Here is a 27,503-nt window from a genome sequence, read left to right as displayed (position 1 = left end):
CCTGCCCCGTCGCCACCCTTCCTCCACCCAGCGCAGCTCACCACAGCCCCCACTCCAGGACGATCCATCCTGCCCTTGGTCCCACCCGGGGATGAAGATGAGGTCGAGACGCTCCCGGAGTCACCAGCGACCGAACCTACGCCTGCATCGCCACCGGGACTGCGGCGCTCGCAACGGAGGATCAAGGCGCCCGATCATCTGTATTTGTAAACTTTTCCTAAAATGTTAACCTATGCATGTAACTAGTCTTCCACCACCCCCGCTGGACTCTTTTTTAACCGGGTGTGAATGTGGTAGTCACCACTGTTGTATATATATCGCATATTAGGTGTATTACGGTAAGGCCCCTGTACTACAGGTACAGGGGTAGATCCCTGCCTGCTGGCTCCGCCCAGTAGGCGGAGTATAAATGTGGGGGCTCTCCGAGCTGCAGCCATTTCGGCAGCAGCTGCGAGAGGCTCCACATCTCTGCTTAATAAAGCCTCGATTACACTCTACTCTCGTCCCGTCGTAATTGATAGTGCATCACTGGTCTGGCCCTTATGTGACTCCAAATTCACAGCAACGTGTTTGACTCTTACAGTGCCCTCTGAAATGGCTGAACAGGCCAGTCAGTTCATCCCATGAATGAAAAAAAAACATCTTCACTCCTAAACAACTGTACTGAGAAACCCCGGTAATAAATTCAGCATAAATGTCACAGGCATCTTGGTTCATTTGTAAAAGAGGTAACAATGTTGCAAAGTAGAAAAGAGGAAGACTTGTTTTCTGACAAAACACTGTTCTTAACATCACAGAAAACGTGACAGCCAATGGAACACTTTTGAAGTCTAGTCACTGTCGTAACGTAGGTAATGCCTGGACTTTGATAGCAACGGAACATCAACCCACAACCTTCTGGTTGGCAGCAAGGATGTGGCAAAACCAGAGAAAGAAGGATTGCTCTCCTTCAAGCAGAGAAAGTTAGGGGGAGAGGATGATCTGATAGATTTAAGAAGATGAAACTGACAGGAATGTCGATAGTAAAAGATCATGGCCAGAATTTTTCACTTGGCAGGTCGGGAAGCAGGAGGAAAACACGGTCAATCCCAGGATGAGATTTCACACTGGCTGGCCAATTAACAGGCAGCCAGCATGAAATACACACTGGCAAATGCTCAGCACTGCCGGGGTAGGCGGGAAGAGGGCAGGTACTAAGATCAGTGAGGTTGCTGGTTGGGGCTTCTAATGTGCTCCTTCAGGGGGACAGCTGCTGTGGAGCTGTCACAGGGAGCTGCAGCTCTGTAAAAAATAAATTGCAATGGAAAAGTTATGCAAAGAATATTTAGGCAGCACATTCAAACATAAACTGGAATTCCCAGACACCTTTTTGAAATTTATTTCAGCGCAGACAATTCATCCCATCCTGGATTCAGGTGGAAGCTGGAACATAAAGGCCGCCTGGTCTTAGGGAAAGCATTCGGGCCGCATGTAATTGTGTTCAATTGGCCCCTTGATGGGCTAAACTGCCAGCTTAATTGTTGGCAGGCACGCTTCCAAATCTCATGCACATCCACCGACCATAATATTGCAAAGAGTGCTCGATGGCGTCGGGACACGTGCCTGAGGCCTTTTTGCGTGATTCTGGGTCAGGTGTGTGCCCACCGGCGCAATGTAAAATTCTGACCCATAGTTGGAAGGTAATTGGCAAAGGAATGAGCCAGATGATGAGGAGAAATAACTATTACTCAGTGATGGAATATGTTGAGTCTGAAGAGGTGCTGGATGCATATTCAATTGCAACTTTTAACAGGCAAGGACAAAGCGCTGGGCTGGGGATTGGGTTTGCAGATGGTGCAGTGGGTGTAATTGGATGGCTCTTTCCACAAAATCTTTCCACACTTGTACAAAATATGTGCTCACTGTGATGCACGGTTTCACCCCCTCTGGTGTCAACACATGCTGCTTGCAAGTGGGTGACGTTTCCTGTGTCAGTAATTAGGAGTGTGTGACAATCTATCATTCTCTGTGTGCAGGCTTTCCTTGCACATAGCATTGTGGACCATAATGGAGGTGTGGAGGGCAGTTAAACAAAGGGGACAACATTAATCAATCAAAGTGCTTTGGTACAGAGGACCACAAGTACAAAGAACAATACAGCAGAGGAACAGGCTCTTTGGCCCTCCAAGCCTGTATCGGTCATGATACTAACCGTTGCCAAAACCCTCAGCACTTCCTTGTGCCGTATCCCTTTATACCCGTCCTATCTATGTGTTTGTCAAGATGCCTTTTGAAAGCTGTTAATGTATCTGCTTCCACAACCTCCCCTGGCAACGCGCTCCAGGCACTCGCCACTCTCTGTGTTAAAAAAACCTGCCTTGCACATCTCCTCTAAACGTTTCCCCACAGACCTTAAATCTATGCCCCCTGGTGACTGACCCCCTCCACCCTGGGAAAGAGTGCCAGCCCATCCACTCTATCCATGACCCTAATAAGCTTGTAGACCTCTAACAGGTCACCCCTCAACCTCCATCTTTCTAATGAAAACAGTCCGAGTCTATTCAGCCTCTCCATTAAGCTAACATCCTCCTGACGAGGAAATATCCTGGTAAACCTCTTCTGCACCCTCAATGATCGGCTGATCATTGGTGGAGAATACAGAAAATAAATGCTGTGTCTATAAGAGGCATCCAAGCAGAGCATGGTGATTCACAATTCATGTAGTTAAGATTAACATCACTGATCCAACATTCCAACAGTTCCCTCTGATTAGTAATAATAACTATCTTAAAACACCACGTTCTCAGAAAGCACATTTTCACCATCTGTTATGTTTGATGGAAAAGATGGTGCAACATTGAAAAAACTTGTGCTTGTAAAAATGAGTTTGATATTAGATCGCAAGGGGAGATGAAGAAAAATGTCATCACTCAGACATGTTTGAGATCTGGAATACTCTACAGAAATGGTGGGGTTGTTGATTGTATAAATAATCCAAAAAGGGAGTTGGACAGATCCTTGAGGATGAGAATCTGACAGGGATACAGACAAAATGCAAGGATCTGGGACCAAGAACAAGTGCTCTTTCAAAGATCCAGAACATGCAGGTGAGATTGAATTGCACACTTTTGTCATGTTTTATACTTCATTCTTCAATATCAAAATCAGGTTTCTTATATTCTCAATATTTTAAGAGACATTTTTCCAATCCCTGTCCTGTCCCAAGGAGAGAACGTCCCGTTAACTATAGTCATGTTTACTGTCAGCAAAGTACAAGATTTTTGAGCTGATAATCAACAAATTTGAACATGCTTTGTAAATTCTCTACACATTATGACACAGGTGAAAATATTCAAAAATTCTATTTAAGGATGATGTGATAACTGTTCAATTATTCATTGGTTTATTAGACCCAATCCTTTCTCCCCAACAGTCCGTTCTGATTGAAAGAAACATCTATTCCCAGTAAAACACAGACATTTATTTTGTTCTTTGCAGTTCGGTTTTAAATTTAATTCCACCCAACCATTATCATTTACAGAAATGTTCTATCTCTAAAAAAAATTGTAAGCAGTTTACACACATTCATATGTGATAGTTTTCCATCTATCATATTGCGGCGACATTTTATAACACAACGCAAAGACAATGGATAAGAAAATGGAGTGGAGTTCTAGCAGGTCTCACTCTGATACTACAAGCTCTCTGTCCCTGAAAATTATCCCCAATATGGGGATATTGGGCAGCACGGTAGCATGGTGGTTAGCATAAATGCTTCACAGCTCCAGGGTCCCAGGTTCGATTCCCGGCTGGGTCACTGTCTGTGCAGAGTCTGCACGTCCTCCCCGTGTGTGCGTGGGTTTCCTCCGGGTGCTCCGGTTTCCTCCCACAGTCCAAAGATGTGCGGGTTAGGTGGATTGGCCATGCTAAATTGCCCGTAGTGTCCTAAAAAGTAAGGTTGGGGGGGGGGGGGGGCGTTGTTGGGTTACGGGTATAGGGTGGATACATGGGTTTGAGTAGGGTGATCATGGCTCGGCACAACATCGAGGGCCGAAGGGCCTGTTCTGTGCTGTACTGTTCTATGTTCTATGTTCTATTACACTAACCATCCTTGGCTCAGAGCCACAAAGAGCACCACATGGTACCAGGTTTGTTTTACTGAAAATAATAAGCAATTAGACTAGACAAGATAGCTTTACGAAAATTCAAGAAAACAATCACGCCACTACACTGATCAAAACATCTGCACAGATGACTGATCATAACATGTAAAGTTGAAAGCAACCTGATTACTTCAGAACAACTGGTAAACTGTCAAAACAGGCCAATTTTCAAACAACAGTTTGAAATTTTCCTATCTGACTCCATGCTAGAAATGCTTCCGTTCAGAGAAAAATAGCACTTCTTCTTAATTTGGCTGGAACGCAAGCATTAGAGTTGTTTAAATCATTTGAATTGGTTGAAGATGAGGTTAAAAAAAAGTATAACATAGTGCTACAGGTCCCAGGAATGGGGAATGTTGACCCACAGGCAGGCCAGCAGCACAGTTCAATTCCTGTACCAGCCTCCCCGAACAGGTGTCGGAATGTGGCGACTAGGGGCTTTTCACAGTAACTTCATTTGAAGCCTACTTGTGACAATAAGCAATTTTCATTTCACAACTCCCTGACTGGCACAAAGGAAATGGAGAAACTAGAGATGCTGGTATTGTTCTCCTCACAGCAGAAAGAATCAAGAAGAAATTTAACAGCGGTGATCAAAGTTGTGAATAGTTTAACAACATGCATATGGAGCAACAGAAAGATCAGTAACCAGACATCATGGAGTTAAGTTAATTAGCAACGAATTAGAGGGAAGATGAGAAATTACTTTTACTCAGTGAGCTGTTATGATTGGGAATACATTTCCTCAACAGGCAATGGAAGAAGATTCAGTAGTAACTAGCGAAAGGGAATGTGAGTTACATGTAAAATAGAGATAACTCCAGGGCTATGCTGCAAGAGAGGGATAGTGGGATTAACTGAATCACTCTATCACAGTGCCTGGACAGGACAGGGTGGACAGAATCAACTTCTCCTGTTTTGTACGGTGCTACTGTTTTGGATGGTTTTACGTTAAATCACGACAGCAGTTCTGGTGCTTCTTAAATATTTAATTTCAGCAGCTGGTTTCTTACATTTCTGCGTTTTTCAAAGAGCACATTTTCAGTACCTGTTGTGGCCTGTGGAGAAGGTGTCACATTAACAACCGTGCTGTTCACTGTAAGGAAAGTACAATTTTTCAGGTAGGCAATCACAAATCTCATCCGGCCTGTAGCATTGTTTATCAAATTGTCCACAGATTTTGGTACAGGTAAACTACTGAAGGATTGGATTATAAAATGTTACTTTTTGCATTGAATTTAATAAATTGTGCAATTCCCTCCAACAGTTTTTGGAACCAAGTTACTGTGTTTTCGGTACTGATTGGAAGCAAAACTGTTTGCTGTCATACTTAAACTCTTTGTTGTCAAACCCCAATTTAGAGTTTAATTTGATCTAACAGAATGAATTTGAGAAATGTTAATTTCTTAATTCCTACTCATCGGCACTGACGTCAACAATGTAACTGATAAACTTCAGAGAAATGGCTGTGCACTCTGAGTTGTATGCACATATCTGCAAAGTATACACTTAGGTTGAGGCACTGCTGTCCCCTCTGGTGGGTTGTTCGCATGAAAATGACATTTTCTTTGCGTCATTAAAAAATATTGTGGTTCTCCGAGTTTACAGTGTCAATGTTAAGGAGTGTCTGACGAAGGCCTTTGGATTGACTATTATTCTCTGTCCGGTTCCTCCCTGTACATCATTGTGCACATTATTAGATTGCTGACGACAGGTGAACAGAGAGGCAGGATTTGTCTAGGTTTTTCTGTGGAGAGGATCACATGTACATTTGCTGCACCATGTTACCAAGAATGAACTTTATTTATTGATGTACAACTATTATTTCCAAACTTCAAATTTCTCAAACACTACCTGTCACAGGTGAGGTGGTAATTTGATAAAGGAAGTCCTTGTAAAGAGGTTCGAGTTGGTTAAATCCACCTGCACCCTGCATGGATCTAACCTATCAGAGTGCCAAAGTCAGTGGATAGGAAAATCAACTGAGAAATATAACAGATGTCACTTTGAGACTACAAGCTCTCTGTCTCTTATGATGCTGAAAATTACTCCCAATTGTAATATGTGGATAATGGTTCCAGCCCGTTGATCCCAGCACATTCAAAATTGCAAATCTATCGTTCTTTGGTGACACCAAGCTTGACTGTAAGTCCTTGATCATTGGTGGAAATTATAGAATATTTATGTTGTGTCTACAAGAGGCATCCAAGCAGAGCATGGTGATTCACAATTCATGTAGTTAAGATTAACATCACTGAACCAACATTCCAGCAGTTCCCTCTGATTAGTAACAATAACTATCTTTAAACACCACAAGCACATTTTCACCATCTGCTGTGTCTGATGGAAAAGATGGTGCAATGTTGAAAAAACTTGTGCTTGTAAAAATGAGTTTGATATTAGATCGCAAGGGGAGATGAAGAAAAATGTCATCACTCAGACATGTTTGAGATCTGGAATACTCTACCCAAAATGGTGGGGTTGTTGATTGTATAAATAATGCAAAAAGGAAGTCAGACAGATCCTTGAGGATGAGAATCTGACAGGGATACAGATAAAATGCAAGGATCTGGGACTAAGCACAAGTGCTCTTTCAAAGATCCAGAACATGCAGGTTGATTGAATTGCACACTTTTGTCATGTTTTATACTTCATTCTTAAATATTCAATCTCAAAATTAGGTTTCTTATATTTTCAATATTTTACGAGAAATGTTTCCAATACATGTCCTGTCCCAAGGAGAGAATGTCCCGTTAACTACAGTCATGCTTACTGTCAGCAAAGTACAAGATTTTTGAGCTAATAATCAACAAATTTGAACATGCTTTGTAAATTCTCTACACAGGTGAAAATATTCAAAAATTCTATTTAAGGATGATGTGATAACTGTTCAATTATTAATTGGTTTATTAGATCCAATCCTTTCACCCCAACAGTCCGTTCTGATTGAAAGAAACATCTACTCCCAGTAAAGCACAGACATTTTCCTTATTCTTTGCAGTTCGGTTTTAAATTTAATTCCACCGAACCATTATCATTTTCAGAAATGTTCTATGTCTTAAAAAAATTGTAAGCAGTTAACTCACATTCATATGTGATAGTTTTCCATCTATCATATTGGGGCGACATTTTACAACACAGTGCAAAGACAATGGATTAGAAAATGGAGTGAAGTTATAGCAGGTGTCACTCTGATACTACAAGCTCTCCGTCCCTGCAAATTATACCCAATATGGCATAATGGCTCAGGACGGTGGATTCAAACATATCCAGTTGTAAGTTGTAGTTATTAACCAGTCCAAGCTGAACAGCTGCAGCTTGGATATTGGAGGTGATTATTTAAAATTATATCATGCTTTCAGGACATATCAGGACATCAGATATTAAAGCATCAAAGCAGCTTTCCGCATATTAAATATTTTTGAAGCTTAACCACTGCTGTGATATAGCAAATATGGCAACCAAGTAGTGCAAGCATGGCTGTACATGCAGCAGCACAATAATAAAGAGGTAAGTGGCTGGGTAGCTCAGTTGCTTGGATAGAATTCCTTCGGTGTAGAAGGAGGCCATTTGGCCCTTCGAGTCTGCACCAATTCTTTGAAAGATAACCCCACCCAGGTCAACTCCCCCATTACCCTACCTAACCTTTTGGACACTAACGGGCAATTTAGAATATCCAATCCACCTAACCTGCACAGCTTTGGACTGTGGGAGGAAACCGGAGCACCCAAATGAAACCCAATCAGACATGGGGAGAATGTGTAAACTCCATACAGACAGACACCACAGGCCGGATTGAGCCGGGTCCATGGAGCTGTGAGGCAGCACTGCTAACCACATAACTGGTTTGTGATGCGGAGAGACACCAAGAGCATGGGATGAATTACTGTATCAGCTAAGGTTAACCATGAAGGCCCTGGCTTCTCAATCTTGTCCTTCGCCTAATGTGTGGTGACCCTCAGGTTAAAACGCGCCCATTCAGCTTTCCCCTCAAAGGGGAAAGCATCCTGTGACATTATGATAAATGTACAGAACAATAAGGGTTAATGTTATGTCCAAATCTACCAGGAGAGAGACCTAGTTGCTGAACGCTATAAAGCATTGATGTTAGCCTTCTGGGAGAGAGTGTTGCGAAGAAGGCGAGAAGACAGCCTTTGGAAAGAATATGTGAGTGAGAGCAGATCATAGTTGTGGTATTAGTGTAGAGATTAGTAGTTGATGAGTGTAGACTGTTTGTTTATTATCAACAGTTTATTATATAGGAGTAAGTGTCAAATCCAATTAAGTGGTATAAATAAATTTGTAGCTTTGTTTCATATAAAAGCTAATTGTGGTCTTTCTGAACATTACACCAACCATCCTCGGATCAGAACCACAAAGAACACCACATGGTACCAGGTTTGTATTTCTGAAAATAATAAGCAATTATACTAGATAGCTTTAAGAGAATTCAAGAAAACAATCACGCCGCTACACTGATCAAAACATCTGCACAGATGACTGATCGTAAGATGTAAAGTTTAAAGAAACCTGACAAGTTCAGAACGACCGGTAAACTATGTCAAAATTGGGCAATTTTCAAATAACATTTTGAAGCTTTCCTATCTTCCTCCGCGTGAAAATGCTTCCTTTTCATTTAGCGGGAACGCAAGCATTAGATTTGTTTCAGTCATTTCAATTGGTCGATGAGGTTACAAAAAGTATAACATAGTGTTAGGTCCCTGGAATAGGGGGGCGTTGACCCACAAATCCCTGACTGGCACAAAGAACATGGAGAAACTAGAGATGCTGGGTTTGTTCTCCTCACAGCAGAAAGGATCAAGAAGAAATTTAACAGCGGTGATCAAAGTTGTAACTACTTTGACAACATGCATATGGAGCAACAGAAAGATCAGTAACCAGACATCATGGAGTTAAGTTAATTAGCAAAGAATTAGAGAGAAGATGAGAAATTACTTTTACTCAGTGAGCTGTTATGATTGGGAATACATTTCCTCAACAGGCGATGGAAGAAGATTCAGTAGTAACTAGCGAAAGGGAATGTGAGTTACATGTAAAATAGAGATAACTCCAGGGCTATGCTGCAAGAGAGGGATAGTGGGATTAACTGAATCACTCTATCACAGTGCCTGGAAAGGACAGGATTGACAGAATCACCTTCCCCTGTTTTGTACGGTGCTACTGTTTTGGATGGTTTACGATAAATCACGACAGCAGTTCTGGTGCTTCTTAAATATTTAATTTCAGCAGCTAGTTTCTTACATTTCTGACATTTTCAAAGAGCACATTTTCAGTACCTGTTGTGACCTGCGGAGAAGGTGTCACATTAACAACCGTGCTGTTCACTGTAAGGAAAGTACAAGATTTCAGATCAGACAATCATAAATCTCATCCTGCCGATAGCATTGTTTATCAAATTGTCCACAGATTCTGGTACAGGTAAACTACTGAAGTTAATAAATTCTGCGATTCCATCCAAACAGTTTCTGGAGCGAAGCTACTGTGTTGTCTGTACCGATTGGAAGCACAACTATTTGCTGTCATACTTAAACTCTTTGTTGTCAATCCCCAATTTTGAGTTTACTTTGATCAAAACAGAATGAATGAGAGAAATGTTAATATTAAATTAAAAGTTGCTGATTCCTACTCATCGACCCTGACGTCAACTATGTAACTGATAAAGTTCAGAGAAATGGCTGTCCACTCCGACTTGTATACACATATCTGCAAAGTATACACTCAGATTGAGGCACTACTGTCCCCTCTGGTGGGTTGTTCGCACGAAAATGACATTTTCTTTGCGTCATTAAAAAATATTTGTGGTTCTCTGAGTTTGCAGTGTCAATGTTAAGGAATGTCTGACAAAGGCCTTTGCATTGACTATTATTCTGTCTGTCCAGTTCCTCCCTGTACATCATTGTGCACATTATTAGATTGCTGACATCAGGTGAACAGAGAGGCAGGATTTGTCTAGGTGTTTCGGTAGAGTGGATCGCATGTACATTTGCTGCACCACGTTACCAAGAATGAACTTTATTTATTGATGTACAACAATCATTTCCAAAATTCAAATTTCTCAAACACAACCTGTCACAGGTGAGGTGGTAATTTGATAAAGGAAGTACTTGTAAAGAGGTTCGAGTTGGTTAAATCCACCTGCACCCTGCATGGGTCTAACCTATCAGAGTGCCAAAGTCAGTGGATAGGAAAATCAACTGAGAAATATAACAGATGTCACTTTGAGACTACAAGCTCTCTGTCTCTTATGATGCTGAAAATTACTCCCAATTGTAACATGTGGATAATGGTTCCAGCCCGTGGATCCCAGCACATTCAAATTTGTAAATCTATCGTTCTTGAGTGACACCAAGCTTGACTGTAAGTCCTTGATCATTGGTGGAGATTATAGAATATTTATGTTGTGTCTACAAGAGGCATCCAAGCAGAGCATGTTGATTCACAATTCATGTAGTTAAGATTAACATCACTGAACCAACATTCCAGCAGTTCCCTCTGATTAGTAACAATAACTATCTTTAAACACCACAAGCACATTTTCACCATCTGCTGTGTCTGATGGAAAAGATGGTGCAATGTTGAAAAAACTTGTGCTTGTAAAAATGAGTTTGATATTAGATCGCAAGGGGAGATGAAGAAAAGTGTCTTCACTCAGACATGTTTGAGATCTGGAACGCTCTCCCCAAAATGGTGGGGTTGTTGATTGTATAAATAATGCAAAAAGGAAGTCAGACAGATCCTTGAGGATGAGAATCTGACAGGGATACAGACAAAATGCAAGGATCTGGGACTAAGCACAAGTGCTCTTTCAAAGATCCAGAACATGCAGGTTGATTGAATTGCACACTTTTGTCATGTTTTATACTTCATCCTTAAATATTCAATCTCAAAATTAGGTTTCTTATATTTTCAATATTTTACGAGAAATGTTTCCAATACCTGTCCCAAGGAGAGAATGTCCCGTTAACTACAGTCATGCTTACTGTCAGCAAAGTACAAGATTTTTGAGCTAATAATCAACAAATTTGAACATGCTTTGTAAATTCTCTACACAGGTGAAAATATTCAAAAATTCTATTTAAGGGTGATGTGATAACTGTTCAATTATTCATTGGTTTATTAGATCCAATCCTTTCTCCCCAACAGTCCGTTCTGATTGAAAGAAACATCTACTCCCAGTAAAGCACAGACATTTTCCTTATTCTTTGAAGTCCGGTTTTAAATTTAATTCCACCCAACCATTATCATTTTCAGAAATGTTCTATGTCTTAAAAAAATTGTAAGCAGTTAACTCACATTCATATGTGATAGTTTTCCATCTTTCATATTGGGGCGACATTTTACAACACAGTGCAAAGACAATGGATAAGAAAATGGAGTGAAGTTATAGCAGGTGTCACTCTGATACTACAAGCTCTCCGTCCCTGCAAATTATACCCAATATGGCATAATGGCTCAGGACGGTGGATTCAAACATATCCAGTTGTAAGTTATAGTTATTAACCAGTCCAAGCTGAACAGCTGCAGCTTGGATATTGGAGGTGATTATTTAAAATTATATCATGTTTTCAGGACATATCAGGACATCAGATATTAAAGCATCAAAGCAGCTTTCCGCATATTAAATATTTTTGAAGCTTAACCACTGCTGTGATATAGGAAATATGGCAACCAAGTAGTGCAAGCATGGCTGTACATACAGCAGCACAATAATACCTAACCTTTTGGACACTAACGGGCAATTTAGAATATCCAATCCACCTAACCTGCACAGCTTTGGACTGTGGGAGGAAACCGGAGCACCTAAAGGAAACCCACGCAGACATGGGGAGAATGTGTAAACTCCACACAGACAGACACCACGGGTCGGATTGAGCCGGGTCCATGGAGCTGTGAGGCAGCAGTGCTAACCACATAACTGGTTTGTGATGCGGAGAGACACCAAGAGCATGGGATGAATTACTGTATCAGCTAAGGTTAACCATGAAGGCCCTGGCTTCTCAATCTTGTCCTTCGCCTAATGTGTGGTGACCCTCAGGTTAAAACGTGCCCAGTCAGCTCTCCCCTCAAAGGGGAAAGCATCCTGTGACATTATGATAAATGTACAGAACTGTAAGGGTTAATGTTATGTCCAAATCTACCAGGAGAGAGACCTAGTTGCTGAAAACTATAAAGCATTGATGTTAGCCTTCTGGGAGAGAGTGTTGCGGAGAAGGCGAGAAGACAGCCTGTAGGAAAGAATATGTGATTGAGAGCAGATCATAGTTGTGGTATTAGTGTAGAGATTAGTAGTTGATGAGTGTAGATTGTTTGTTTATTATCAACAGTTTATTATATAGGAGTAAGTGTCAAATCCAATTAAGTGGTGTAAATAGATTTGTAGCTTTGTTTCATATAAAAGCTAATTGTGGTCTTTCTGAACATTACACCAACCATCCTCGGATCAGAACCACAAAGAACACACACGGTACCAGGTTTGTGTTTCTGAAAATAATAAGCAATTAGACTGGACTAGATAGCTTTAAGAGAATTCAAGAAACCAATCACGCCGCTACACTGATCAAAACTTTGGGCAGCAGGGTAGCATGGTGGTTAGCATAAATGCTTCACAGCTCCAGGGTCCCAGGTTCGATTCCCGGCTGGGTCACTGTCTGTGTGGAGTCTGCACGTCCTCCCCCTGTGTGCGTGGGTTTCCTCCGGGTGCTCCGGTTTCCTCCCACAGTCCAAAGATGTGCGGGTTAGGTGGATTGGCCATGCTAAATTGCCCGTAGTGTCCTAATAAAAGTAAGGTTAAGGGGGAGGGAGGTTGTTGGGTTGCGGGTGTGGGGTGGATACGTGGGTTTGAGTAGGGTGATCATGGCTCGGCACAACATTGAGGGCCGAAGGGCCTGTTCTGTGCTGTACTGTTCTATGTTCTATGTTCTATGTTCTAAAACATCTGCACAGATGACTGATCGTAAGATGTAAAGTTTAAAGAAACCTGACACGTGCAGAACGACCGGTGAACTATGTCAAAAGTGGGCAATTTTCAAATAACAGTTTGATGATTTCCTATCTTCCTCCGTGTGAAAATGCTTCCTTTTCATTTAGCGGGAACGCAAGCATTAGATTCGTTGCAGTCATTTGAATTGGTCGATGAGGTTACAAAAAAGTATAACATAGTGTTAGGTCCCTGGAATAGTTGACCCACAACTCCCTGACTGGAACAAAGATCATGGAGAAACTAGAGATGCTGGGTTTGTTCTCCTCACAGCAGAAAGGATCAAGAAGAAATTTAACAGCGGTGGTCAAAGTTGTAACTACTTTGACAACATGCATATGGAGCAACAGAAAGATCAGTAACCAGACATCATGGAGTTAAGTTAATTAGCAAAGAATTAGAGAGAAGATGAGAAATTACTTTTACTCAGTGAGCTGTTATGATTGGGAATACATTTCCTCAACAGGCGATGGAAGAAGATTCAGTAGTAACTAGCGAAAGGGAATGTGAGTTACATGTAAAATAGAGATAACTCCAGGGCTATGCTGCAAGAGAGGGATAGTGGGATTAACTGAATTACTCTATCACAGTGCCCGGACAGGACAGGATGTACAGAATTACCTTCCCCTGTTTTGTACGGTGCTACTGTTTTGGATGTTTTTACGATAAATCAGACAGCAGTTCTGGTGCTTCTGAAATATTTAATTTCAGCAGCTGGTTTCGAACATTTCTGCGTTTTTCAAAGAGCACATTTTCAGTACCTGTTGTGACATGTGGAGACGGCGTCACATTAACAACCGTGCTGTTCACTGTAAGGAAAGTACAGGATTTCAGATCAGACAATCATAAATCTCATCCTGCCGATAGCATTGTTTATCAAATTTTCCACAGATTCTGGTACAGGTGAACTACTAAAGGATTGGATTTTAAAATGTTACTTTTTGCATTGAAGTTAATAAATTGTGCAGTTCCCTCCAACAATTTTTGGAGCCAAGTTACTGTGTTTTCGGTAATGATTGGAAGCACAACTATTTGCTGCCATCCTTAAACGCTTTGTTGTCAAACCCCAATTTTGAGTTTAATTTGATCTAAACAGAATGAATTTGAGAAATGTTAATCTTAAAGAAAAAATTGTTAATTCCTACTCATCGACCCTGACGTCAACTATGTAACTGATAAAGTTCAGAGAAATGGCTGTCCACTCCGACTTGTATACACATATCTGCAAAGTATCCACTCAGATTGAGGCACTGCTATCCCCTCTGGTGGGTTGTTCACACGAAAATGACATTTTCATTGCATCATTAAAAAATATTTGTGGTTCTCTGAGTTTACAGTGTCAATGTTAAGGAGTGTCTGACAAAGGCCTTTGCATTGTCTATTATTCTGTCTGTCCGGTTCCTCCCTGTACATCATTGTGCGCATTATTAGATTGCTGACATCAGGTGAACAGAGAGGCAGGATTTGTCTAGGTGTTTTGGTAGAGAGGATCACATGTACATTTGCTGCACCACGTTACCAAGAATGAACTTTATTTATTGATGTACAACTATCATTTCCAAAATTCAAATTTCTCAAACACGACCTGTCACAGGTGAGGTGGTAATTTGATAAAGGAAGTACTTGTAAAGAGGTTTGAGTTGGTTAAATCCACCTGCACCCTGCATGGGTCTAACCTATCAGAGTGCCAAAGTCAGTGGATAGGAAAATCAACTGAGAAATATAACAGATGTCACTTTGAGACTACAAGCTCTATGTCTCTTATGATGCTGAAAATTACTCCCAATTGTAATATGTGGATAATGGTTCCAGCCCGTGGATCCCAGCACATTCAAATTTGTAAATCTATCGTTCTTGAGTGACACCAAGCTTGACTGTAAGTCCTTGATCATTGGTGGAGATTATAGAAAATGAATGTTGTGTCTATAAGAGGCATCCAAGCAGAGCATAGTGATTCACAATTCATGTAGTTAAGATTAACATCACTGGACCAACATTCCAGCAGTTCCCTCTGATTAGTAACAATAACTGTCTTTAAACACCACATTCTCAGAAAGCACATTTTCACCATCTGTTGTGTTTGATGGAAAAGATGGTGCAACGTTGAAAAAACTTGTGCTTGTAAAAATGAGTTTGATATTAGATCGCAAGGGGAGATGAAGAAAAGTGTCTTCACTCAGACATGTTTGAGATCTGGAACGCTCTCCCCAAAATGGTGGGGTTGTTGATTGTATAAATAATGCAAAAAGGAAGTCAGACAGATCCTTGAGGATGAGAATCTGACAGGGATACAGACAAAATGCAAGGATCTGGGACTAAGCACAAGTGCTCTTTCAAAGATCCAGAACATGCAGGTTGATTGAATTGCACACTTTTGTCATGTTTTATACTTCATTCTTAAATATTCAATCTGAAAAACAGGTTTCTCATATTCTCAATATTTTACGAGAAATTTTTCCAATACCTGTCCCAAGGAGAGAACGTCCCGTTAACTACAGTCATGTTTACTGTCAGCAAAGTACAAGATTTGTGAGCTCATAATCAACAAATCTGAACATGCTTTGTAAATTCTCTACACATTATGACACAGGTGAAAATATTCAAAAAACCTCCTCAAGGATGATGTGATAACTGTTCAATTATTCATTGGTTTATTAGATCCAATCTTTTCTCACCAACATTCCGTTCTGATTGAAAGAAACATCTACTCCCAGTAAAGCACAGACATTTTCCTTATTCTTTGAAGTCCGGTTTTAAATTAATTCCACCCAACCATTATCATTTTCAGAAATGTTCTATGTCCTTAAAAAATTGTAAGCAGTTAACTCACATTCATATGTGATAGTTTTCCATCTATCATATTGGGGCGACATTTTATAACACAGCGCAAAGACAATGGATTAGAAAATGGAGTGAAGTTATAGCAGGTGTCACTCTGATACTACAAGCTCTCCGTCCCTGCAAATTATACCCAATATGGCATAATGGCTCAGGACGGTGGATTCAAACATATCCAGTTGTAAGTTGTAGTTATTAACCAGTCCAAGCTGAACAGCTGCAGCTTGGATATTGCAGATGATTATTTAAAATTATATCATGCTTTCAGGACATATCAGGACATCAGATATCAAAGCATCAAAGCAGCTTTCTGCAAATTAAATATTTTTGAAGCTTAACCACTGCTGTGATATAGCAAATATGGCAGCCAAGTAGTGCAAGCATGGCTGTACATACAGCAGCACAATAATAAAGAGGTAAGTGGCTGGGTAGCTCAGTCATTTCAGTCATTTCAATTGTTCGAAAAGGTTACAAAAAAGTATAACATAATGCTACAGGTGCCTGGAATGGGGGGCATTGACCCACAACTCCCTGACTGGCACAGAGAACATGGATAAACTAGAGATGCTGGGATTGTTCTCCTCACAGAAGAAAGGATCAAGAAGAAATTTAACAGCAGTGATCAAAGTTGTGACTGGTTTTGACAATGTGAATATGGAGCAATAGTTCCTACTGGCAGAAAGATCAGTGACCAAACATCATGAAGTTAACTTAATTAGCACAAAATTAGAGGGAAGACGAGAAATTACTTTTACTCAGTGAGCTGTTATGATTGGGAATACGTTTCCTCAACAGGCAATGGAAGAAGATTCAGTAGTAAATATCTAAAGAGAATGTGAGTTATATGTAAAATGGAGATAAGTCCAGGGTTATGCAGAAAGAGAGGGATAGTGGGATTAACTGAATCACTCTATCACAGTGCCTGCAGAGGCAAGATGGACAGAATCACCACCCCTGTTTTGTACGGTTCTACTGTTTTGGATGGTTCTAGGATGAATCAGGACAGCAGTTTCTGGTGCTTCTTAAATATTTAATTTCAACAGCTGATTTCTTACATTTCTGACATTTTCAAAAAGCACATTTTCAGTACCTGTTGTGGCCTGTGGAGAAGGTGTCACATTAACAACCGTGCTGTTCACTGTAAGGAAAGTACAGGATTTCAGATCAGTCAATCACAAACCTCAGCCTGCCGATAGCATTGTTTATCAAATTGTTCACAGATTCTGGTACAGGTAAACTACTGAAAGATTGGATTGTAAAATGTTACTTTTTGCATTGAGTATAATAAATTCTGCAATTCCATCCAACAGTTTCTGGAGCGAAGCTACTGTGTTGTCTGTACCGATTGGACAACAACTATTTGCTGTCATACTTAAACTCTTTGTTGTCAATCCCCAATTTTGAGTTTACTTTGATCAAAACAGAATGAATGTGAGAAATGTTAATATTAAATTAAAAGTTGCTGATTCCTACTCATCGACCCTGACGTCAACTATGTAACTGATAAAGTTCAGAGAAATGGCTGTCCACTCCGACTTGTATACACATATCTGCAAAGTATACACTTAGGTTGATGCACTGTTATCCCCTCTGGTGGGCTGCTTGCACGAAAATGGCATTATCTTTGTGTCATTAAAAAAACATTGTGGTTCTTTGAGTTTCCAGTAGTACTGAGGAGTATCTGACAAAGGCCATTGGATTGACTATGGGCTGGATTCTTCACCCTGCCCACCGCAAGGACACCACAGGAGAAACGCTGACAATGGAAAAATCCTTTGATCTCTGACAGGATTCTCCGGTCGCCGGGCGAACGTGGCCGGAGAATCCCACCCTATTATCCTCTCTGTCCGGCTCCTCCCTGTACATCATTGTGCACATTAATAGATTGCTGACGTCAGATGAACAGAGGGGCAGAATTTGTCAAAGTGCTTTGGCGGAGCGGATCAGAAGTACATTATTGCATCAAGTAAACAAGAAAGAACTTTAGTTACCAATATACAACTAGCATTTTCAAAATTTAAGTTTCTCAAACACCTATTTGTCACTACCTTTCACAGGTGAGGTGGTAATATTGATAAAGGAAGTCCCTGTAAAAAGATTCCAATTGATTAAATCGCATGTAGATTTCCACCTGCACCTTGCATGGGGCTAAGCTATCAGAATGCCCTAAGTCAGTGGATAGGAAAATTAGCCAAGAAATATAACAGGTGTCACTGTGAGACTACAGGTTCTCTGGGCGCGATTCTCTGGAAATAACTCTAAGGGCGTGATTCTCCTGAAAAAAGTCTAAGTGTGCAAGCGAGAGGGAATTGCCGCAAGTGTCCTGGTTCCCAGCCCAGTGAGGCCAGCAACGCTATTGAATGTTAATTGGTCCACTTAACGAGGTCTCAAGGCTTGTCGCCCCGAATGGCGGCATGCCAGTTGATTCGCCATACCACGCTCAGCCACCCCCCACTAACAAGATCGAGCAGCACTTAAGCTGCACTTGCTCAGCCAACCCCAGCCAGCTCACACCAATGGTGCTGACCAAGGTTCAGCAATGCGGGCCTGGGGAGGATCCTGGACGCCATGGGGGATGTCCTGTTCCCCCACGATGGTCTCGGAGGGTGAGCCACAAGGCAGCCAGTGCTGCCTGGGACAAGGTGGTGGCAGCCGTGAGCTCGGGGAGTGTAACCAGGAGGACTGGTCTCCAGTGCCTTAAGAAGGTCAGTAACATACACAGGGCAGCACGAGTGAGTAGACACTACCGCCTCACCCTCCCAGTAAGGAGCATCCTCCCAGACGAACCACAACCATCCTTCCATCCCCTCTGCCTTAAGCACTCCCTCCACCGACCACTTCAACCGTAGATATGTTCCCGGAGCTATGTCCCATTCCCTTGGGTGGTCGGATGTTGGCTGCCACGTTTGTGGTCTTGCGTCCCGCAGTGTTCCGGCACAGTGTCCAGGTTGGAAATCTGGACAATCGCTCCCACATGCTGCATGCCACCCACCTCCCCACCCACGGGAATACACTGAACCATGATTTCCAGTTACTTAACAGTAATTTCCTTCGGCCGCAAAGCCAGAGGCCTCGGCAGTCGGTGAGGGTTATGGGTGGTCAATGGGGCAGACGGGCAGGGACAAGGTTTTCCCTGGAATGGGTAAATGGTCCAGGGGTTGGCATGGTGGTGCCACCAGTTGGCCGCAACATCTCACCCCCCTTCTATGGCAACCCTCCCCTTTGGAGGGTCTCCCACCCCCAGCTGAGAGACTCCCACCTCCGGCCGAGCACTGGGGTTGCACGCCCAGCACCCCCAGGCTCATTGCCTGTGAACAAAGATGGTTACTCACCTCCTCGGCTCCCCATAAAAGTGCTTCCGCAAGGTTCACGTACTTCAAAAGTAGTACTAAGCGGCAGCGTGAGCACTTGCTGGTAAGGCCACTGAATATGAGGGGGCTCCCATTAATTGTGTGGAAATTGGGCTTAAGTGGTGATGATTGGGGGCCTCACGGTAGCATGGTGGTTAGCATCAATGCTTCACAGCTCCAGGGTCCCAGGTCCCAGGTTCGATTCCCGGCTGGGTCACTGTCTGTGTGGAGTCTGCACGTCCTCCCCGTGTGTGCGTGGGTTTCCTCCGGGTGCTCCGGTTTCCTCCCACAGTCCAAAGATGTGCGGGTTAGGTGGATTGGCCATGCTAAAATTGTCCGTAGTGTAAGGTTAATGGGGGGATTGTTGGGTTACGGGTATACGGGTTACGTGGGTTTAAGTAGGGTGATCATTGCTCGGCACAACATCGAGGGCCGAAGGGCCTGTTCTGTGCTGTACTGTTCTATGTTCTATTGGTTTCAGGCGAGATCCTGATTTCACCTACGGGTGTGGGCCAGTTGAATTGCAAACTGTTTGGTGCCTGGCGCGGTTCTCGTTTTTTTTGCCTCTCGAACCACCGGCCACATTTCACTGGAGCAAGAGAGTAACGCGGCCAGAAGATCACGCCCTCTTTCTCTTATGATGCTGAAAATTACTCCCAATTGTATTATGTGGATAATGGTTCCAGCCCATGGATCCCATCACATTCAAGGTTGTGAAGCTACCATTCTTTGGTGACACCAAGCTTGACTGTAAGACCGTGATCATTGGTGGAGATTATAGAAAATGAATGTTGTGTCTATAAGAGACATCCAAGCAGAGCATGGTGATACACAATTCATGTTGTTAAGATTAACATCACTGAACCAACATTCCAGCAGTTCCCTCTGATTAGTAACAATAACTATCTTTAAAACCATGGGCGCGAATCTCCGCCCCCCACGACGGGTCGGAGAATAGCGGGAGGGCCTTCCCGACATTTTTCCCGCCCTCCCGCTATTCTCCCCCCCGCCCCCCCCCCCCCCCCCGCCCAACTCCCGACACGAATCGCTGCCGCCGTTTTTTTACGGCCGGCAGCGATTCACAGCTGATAGATGGGCCGAAGTCCCAGCCCTTTACGCTGTTTTTACGAACGGCAAACACACCTGGTCTGGCCGTTCATAAAAACGGCGGGAACAACTCGCTTTTTATAACCATGGCACCGATTCGGCAGTACCACGGCCGTGCCAAGGGTGCCATGGGCCCGCGATCGGTGGGCACCGATCGTGGGCAGCGGGCCCGATGCCCGCGCACTATTTCTCCTTCCGCCGCCCCGCAGTATCCATTCGCGGGGCGGCTGAGAGGCATCCCGGCCCGCGCATGCGTGGGTTTCGCGCAAATGCGCGATGACGTCATCCGCGCATGCGCGGGTTGGAGTCTTCCAATCCGCGCATGCGCGGCTGACGTCATATGACGCGTCAGCCGGCGCTAACTCCGGCAAGCGGGCTTAACAAAATTCGTTAAGCCCGTGATGCCGGAGCTTACGGCGTCGGGCTGCTAGCCCCGACCGGGGACCAGAATCGGTTCCCGGTCGGGAAGGGGCGCGCTGGCGTCAAACCCGCCCGGGTTTGACGCCAGCCTTACGATTTCTCCCGTTTTGGGAGAATCGCGCCCCATATTCTCAGAAAGCACATTTTCACCATCTGTTGTGTTTGATGGAAAAGATGCTTCAACATTGAGAAAAGTAGTAATGTAAAAATTAGTTTGATATTAGATCGCAAGGGGAGATGAAGAGAAATGTCTTCATGCAGAAACTTGTTAAGATCTGGAATATTCTACCCAAAATGGTGGGGAAGTTGGCTTATTTAGGATGTTTGGCACAGTGTTCCCCAAAGACCACAGTATTGGGGCAGCAGGGTAGCATGGTGGTTAGCATAAATGCTTCACAGCTCCAGGGTCCCAGGTTCGATTCCCGGCTGGGTCACTGTCTGTGTGGAGTCTGCACGTCCTCCCCCTGTGTGCGTGGGTTTCCTCCGGGTGCTCCGGTTTCCATCCACAGTCCAAAGATGTGCGGGTTAGGTGGATTGGCCATGCTAAATTGCCCGTAGTGTCCTAATAAAAGTAAGGTTAGGGGGGGGTTGTTGGGTTACGGGTATAGGGTGGATACGTGGGTTGAGTAGGGTGATCATGGCTCGGCACAACATTGAGGGCCGAAGGGCCTGTTCTGTGCTGTACTGTTCTAATTCTAATTCTAATAACTTTTACGTAAACAAAGCAATGATTTTATTTACACTATTAAACAATGTTTCGACACTTTGTCCTTTAGAATACAGAATTGATCAATAACTTTGAACTACACTCATCTATTGTTAATCTCAGTACTGGTATAAAATATAATCCAACCTTTTCAAACTAACTGTTATGACCTTCACCAGCCGTCTCCTGCATACACTCCTACCCCAAGGTCTAGTATCACTGCTTTACATAGTAGTATCTGCAGCTCCTTCTAGTGGCTATTCTTGACACTACATTAACCCTTGCAATGCTGCTAGTTATGATAATACCACAGACAGGTCCTTGAGGATGAGAATCTTTCAGAGATACAGTCAAAATGCAAGGATCTGCGACTAAGCACAAGTGCTCTTTCAAAGATCCATAACATGCAGGTTGATTGAATTGCACACTTTTGTCATGTTTTGTACTTCATTCTTAAATATTTAATCTTAAAATCAGGTTTCTTATATTTTCAATATTTTGAGAGAAATGTTTCAATACCTGTCCTGTTCCATGGAGAGAATGTTCCGTTAACTATGGTCATGTTTACTGAAAGCGAAGTACAAGATTTTTGAGTTAATAATCAACAACTTTGAACATACTTTGTAAATTCTCTACAGATTATAACACAGGTGAAAATATTCAAAAAGTCTATTTAAGGATGATGTGATAACTGTTCAATTATTCGTTGGTTTATTAGATCCAATTTTTTCTCCCAGTCGTCTGTTCTGATTGAAAACAACATATATTCCCAGTCAAGCAGAGACATTTTTTTTTGAAGTAGGGTTTGAATTAAAATCCACCAAACATCATCGCTTTCAAAAATTGTGTCTTTAAAATTTTTAAGCAGTAAAGCATGTGGCAGTTTTCCATCTAACATATTGGGGCGACATTTTATAACACAGCCCAAAGACAGTGAATTAGAAAATGGGCTGGAAGTTACAGCAGGTGTCACAAGCTCTCTGTCCCTGCAAATTGTACCCAATATGGGATAATGGTTCAGGACCGTGGATTCCGCATAATCCAGTTGTAAATTATAGTTATTACCCACTCCAAGCTGAACAGTAACAGCTTGGACAATGGCGGTGATTATTTAAAATTATTTCACGCATTCAGGACATATCAGGATATCAGGGCATCAGATATCAAAGCAACTTTCGGCAAATTAAATATTTTTGAAGCTTAGTCACTGTTGTGATAACGGAAATCTGGAACCAAGTTGCGCAATCATAGCAGTACTTAAAGCAGCTGAATACGAAAGGGGTTGTTTTGCTCAGTTAGCTGGACGGCTGGTTGGTGATGCAAATAGTCACCAACAGCATAGTTTCAATTCCCGTACCAGCTGAGGTTATCCATGAAGGCGCTGGGTTCTCAACCTTGCCCCTCACCTGAGGTGTGGTGATTTTCAGGTTAAATCGCCCCAGTCATCTCTCCCCCTCAAAGGGGAAAGCAGCCTATGATCATCTGGGACTGTGGCAACGCTCATTTCAATAAAGAAGTGAATTCGTGATTTTGGTAGAGTGGGATGCATATTGGTCAGGAAAAGCACCTCTGTTCATCTCCAAAATAGTGTCATGAGGATCTTCACAATCCCTGTGAGTGGGTAGATGCTGCAGTAGTTTAACATCCAAATCACAGCACCTTTTAGAGCAGACGTATTTCCTCAATGCCACTTCGATGTTGTCCTCAGGTCCTTGGAAAGGGGACATCAACCCCTAACCCCCTAACTGGCACAAAGAACATGGAGAAACGAGAGAAACTTGAATGTTGTCCGCACAGCCGAAAGGTTCAAGAAGAAATTTAACAGTGGTGATCAAAGTTGTGACTGGTTTTGACAACGTGAATATGGAGCAACAGTTCCTACTGGCAGAAAAATTAGTAACCAGACATCATTGCATTAAGATAATTAGCAAAGAACTAGAGGGAAGACAAGAAGTTACTTTTACTCAGTGAGCTGTTATGATTGGGAATACATTTCCTCAACAGGCGATGGAAGAAGATTCAATAGTAACTAACGAAAGGGAATGTGAGTTACATGTAAGATAGAGAGAACTCCAGGGCTATGCTGCAAGAGAGGGATAGTGGGATTAACTGAATCACTCTATCACAGTGCCCGGACAGGACAGGATGGACAGAATCACCTTCTCCTGTTTTGTACGGTGCTACTGTTTTGGATGGTTTTATGATAAATCACGACAGCAGTTCTGGTGCTTCTGAAATATTTAATTTCAGCAGCTGGTTTCTTACATTTCTGCATTTTTCAAAGAGCACATTTTCAGTACCTGTTGTGACCTGCGAAGAAGGTGTCACATTAACAACCGTGCTGTTCACTGTAAGGAAAGTACAAGATTTCAGATCAGACAATCATAAATCTCATCCTGCCTATATCATTGTTTATCAAATTGTCCACAGATTCTGGTACAGGTAAACTACTGAATGATTGGGTTGTAAAATGTTACTTTTTGCATTGAATTTAATAAATTGTGCAATTCCCTCCAACAGTTTTTGGAACCAAGTTACTGCATTTTCAGTACTGATTGGAAGCACAATTATTTGTTGTCATACTTAAACTCTTTGTTGTCAAACCCCAATTTTGAGTTTAATTTGATCTAAACAGAATGAACTTGAGAAATGTTAATCTTAAATTAAAAGGTGTTAATTCCTTGTCATCGACCCTGACGTCAACTATGTAACTGATACATAGGACAGGATGGACAGAATCACCTCCTCCTGTTTTTTTCGGTGCTACTGGGTGGAATTACCCGACCCCTCGGGGGATCGGAGAATTTCCCGGGGCCAGCGTCAATCCCACCCCCGCCGTGTCCCGTTTTCTCCGCACCCCCCAAATTTGGCGGGGGCAGGAATCGCGCCGCGCCGGTCGGCGGGCCCCTCCCGCTGGTCGGCGGGCAACCCGTGGCAATTCTCCGGCCCGCGATGGGCCGATGTCCTGCCGCTGACAGGCCTCTCCCGCTGGCTTGGTTTAAACCACCTACCTGCCCGGTGGGATTGGCGGCACGGGCGGGCTCCGCGGCCCTTGGGGGTGGCACGGGGCAATCTGACCCCGGGGGTGTCCCCACGGTGGCCTGGCCCGCGATCGGGGCCCACCAATCAGCGGGCGGGCCTGTGCCGTGGGGGCACTCTTTTTCTTCCGCCCCCGCCATGGCCTTCACCATGGCGGAGACGGAAGAGACTCCCTCCCCGGCGCATGCGCTGGTATGACATCAGCAGCTGCTGACGCACCAGCGCATGCACGGACTTAGGCCAGCCGGCGAAGTCCTTTCGGCCCCAGCTGGTGTGGCGCCAAAGGCGGAATGGAAACCACTCCGGCGCGGGCCTAGCCCCTCAATGTGAGGGCTTGGCCCCCAAAGGTGTGGACGGCCCGACACCGGAGTGGTTCACGCCACTCTGACACGTCAGGACCCCCTGCCCCGCCGGGTAGGGGAGAATCCCAGCCACTGTTTTGGATGGTTCTATGCTAAATCACAACTGCAGTTTCTGTTGCTTCTTCAATATTCAATTTCAATAACTGGTTTCTTACATTTCTGACATTTTCAAAGAGCACATTTTCAGTACCTGTTGTGACCTGTGGAGAAGGTGTCACATTAACAACCGTGCTGTTCACTGTAAGGAAAGTACAAGGTTTCAGATCTGATAATCACAAACCTCATCGTGCCTAAAGCATCATTTATAATTGTCCACAGATTCTGGTACAAGTAAACTACTGAAGGATTGGATTGTAACATGTTACTTTTCGCATTGAGTTTAATTAATTGGGTGATTCCCTCCAACAGTTTCTGGAGCCAAGTTACTGTGTTTTTGGTACTGATTGGAGGCACAACTATTTGCTGTCATACTTAAACTCTTTGTTGTCAAACCCCAATTTTGAGTTTAATTTGATCTAACAGAATGAATTTGAGAAATGTTAAGTTCTTAATTCCTACTCATCGGCACTGACGTCAACTATGTAACTGATAAAGTTCAGAGAAATGGCTGTCCACTCCAACTTGTATACACATATCTGCAAAGTATCCACTCAGGTTGAGGCATTGCTGTCCCCTCTGGTGGGTTGTTCGCACGAAAATGACATTTTCTTTGTGTCATTAAAAAAATATTTGTGGTCCTCTGAGTTTGCAGTGTCAATGTTAAGGAGTGTCTGACAAAGGCCATTGGATTGACTATTATTCTCTCTGTCCGGATCCTCCCTGTACATCATTGTGCACATTAATAGATTGCTGACGTCAGATTAACACAGGGGCCAGAATTTGTCAGTGTTTCTATGGAGAGGATCACATTTGCTGCACCACATTAGCAAGAATGAACTTTATTTATTGATATACAACTATCATTTCCAAAATTTAAGTTTCTCAAACACAACCTGTCACAGGTGAGGTGGTAATTTTGATAAAGGAAGTCCCTTTAAAGAGATTCCAATTGGTTAAATCAGATGTAGATTTCCATCTGCCCCCTGCATGGGGCTAACCTATTTGAGTGCCAAAGTCAGTAGATCGGAAAATCAACCGGGAAATATAACAGATGTCACTGTGAGACTACAAGACAAAATGCAAAGATCTGGGATTAAGCACAAGTCCTCTTTCAAAGATCCAGAAAATGTAGGTCAGACAGAATAACACACTTTAGTTATGTTTTGTACTTCATTCTTAAATATTCAATCCCAAAATCAGGGGCGTGATTCTCCGAGCCCCTCGCCGTGCTGGAGAATCGCCACAACCGCGCCACGCCGCCCTGACACCAGCGCGCGATTCTCCGAGGTGCGGAGAATCGCACCATTGTGCCGGCGCGTTTGGCACGGCACCGTCGTGGGCCGCCGATTTTACGGCCCAGATGGGCCTACTGGCCGCGTGGAAATGGCAGATTCCCACCGGCACCATTCATCCCTGGTCGCTGCCGGTGGAAACTCTGTGCGAAGGGTCGGGAGGCGGCCTGTGGGGAGTGGGATGGGGGGCTCCGTCTTCGCAGGGGTGGGGGGCCTCCGATGGAGTCTGCCGCGATTGGGGCCCACCAATCGGCGGACCGGCCTCTTCCGCCGCCCCCCCCCCCCCCCCCCCCCCCGGGCCTACTTTGTTGCATGGCCGGCCCCTGAACCCCCACACCAAGTTGCGTGGGGGCCGGCGCGCTGAAGAAGTCCCCGTGCATGCGTGGGTTGGCGTGGCCCAAGTGCGAATACGCGGGTTACCGCGGCGCCCATTTTACGCAGGGAAGGGAGGCTGGAGCGGCGTGAACCGCACACCGTGCTGGCCTCCATCGGTTGTCCCCGCGCCGTCGTTAAATGCGATGACATTTACGACGGCGCGAACACTTAGAGTGCGATTCTCCGATATCACGCTGGTCGGGAGAATAGCGGGCTGCGCCGCTTTTTCACGCGACACCGGTCCAATGCGCTCCCGCAATTCTCCCAACTGGCCAAATTTGTCTCATCGTGTTCCGTGCGAGAAAACACGGAGAATTGCCCGATGCAGCCAAAATGGCGATTCTCCGGCACCCCCGCTATTCTCCGGCCCGGTTGGGCCGAAGTCCCGACGTTGTGACGCCAGGTCACGCCGTCGCCGTCCACACCTGCTTTTTAAAGTCGCCAGCCAGTCGTGCTGGCTGACGAGGAGTGAGGAGGTGAGCGGACCATCCCGGAGTCTCCGCAGACTGGGGAAGGCATCCCCGAGAGCGCAACGGCCAGTGGGGGGGAAGAGGGAGCGAGTAGTGGGAGGAGGGAGGGGGGAGAGCGAGTAGTGCGGGGGGAGAGGGAGTGAGTGGAGTGGGTCGTCCACCCCCGGATGCAACATCTCAGCCGCCCTGCCGTGGCAGGACAGTCACGAGGACACTGTCGCTGGTTGCCTGAAGGCCACAGCCCACTGACGCACCGGTGAGGAGGACGTGTTGTTACCTGCCCGTTGGATGCAGAAAGTGACCAG

At 43.9% G+C, this 27,503-nt stretch overlaps 1 protein-coding gene across 1 annotated transcript in view; it reads right to left on the bottom strand.

Annotated features, from left to right (window-relative positions):
• Positions 1 to 27,503, bottom strand: part of LOC119969209 (adhesion G-protein coupled receptor G2-like) — a 280,716-nt gene that overhangs the window by 137,095 nt on the left and 116,118 nt on the right. The window contains exons 12-18 of the mRNA XM_038802509.1: positions 25,153 to 25,200; positions 23,862 to 23,909; positions 22,081 to 22,128; positions 17,069 to 17,116; positions 13,902 to 13,949; positions 9,440 to 9,487; positions 5,191 to 5,238 (exon numbers count right to left, since the gene is read on the bottom strand). Of these exons, the coding sequence (XP_038658437.1) occupies positions 5,191 to 5,238; positions 9,440 to 9,487; positions 13,902 to 13,949; positions 17,069 to 17,116; positions 22,081 to 22,128; positions 23,862 to 23,909; positions 25,153 to 25,200 (336 nt within the window). The remainder of the gene's footprint in view (positions 1 to 5,190; positions 5,239 to 9,439; positions 9,488 to 13,901; positions 13,950 to 17,068; positions 17,117 to 22,080; positions 22,129 to 23,861; positions 23,910 to 25,152; positions 25,201 to 27,503) is intronic.

Source organism: Scyliorhinus canicula, chromosome 7, assembly GCF_902713615.1.
Source record: "Scyliorhinus canicula chromosome 7, sScyCan1.1, whole genome shotgun sequence".
Lineage (NCBI taxonomy): Eukaryota > Metazoa > Chordata > Chondrichthyes > Carcharhiniformes > Scyliorhinidae > Scyliorhinus > Scyliorhinus canicula.
This window is presented reverse-complemented; position numbering and strand designations above follow the sequence as displayed.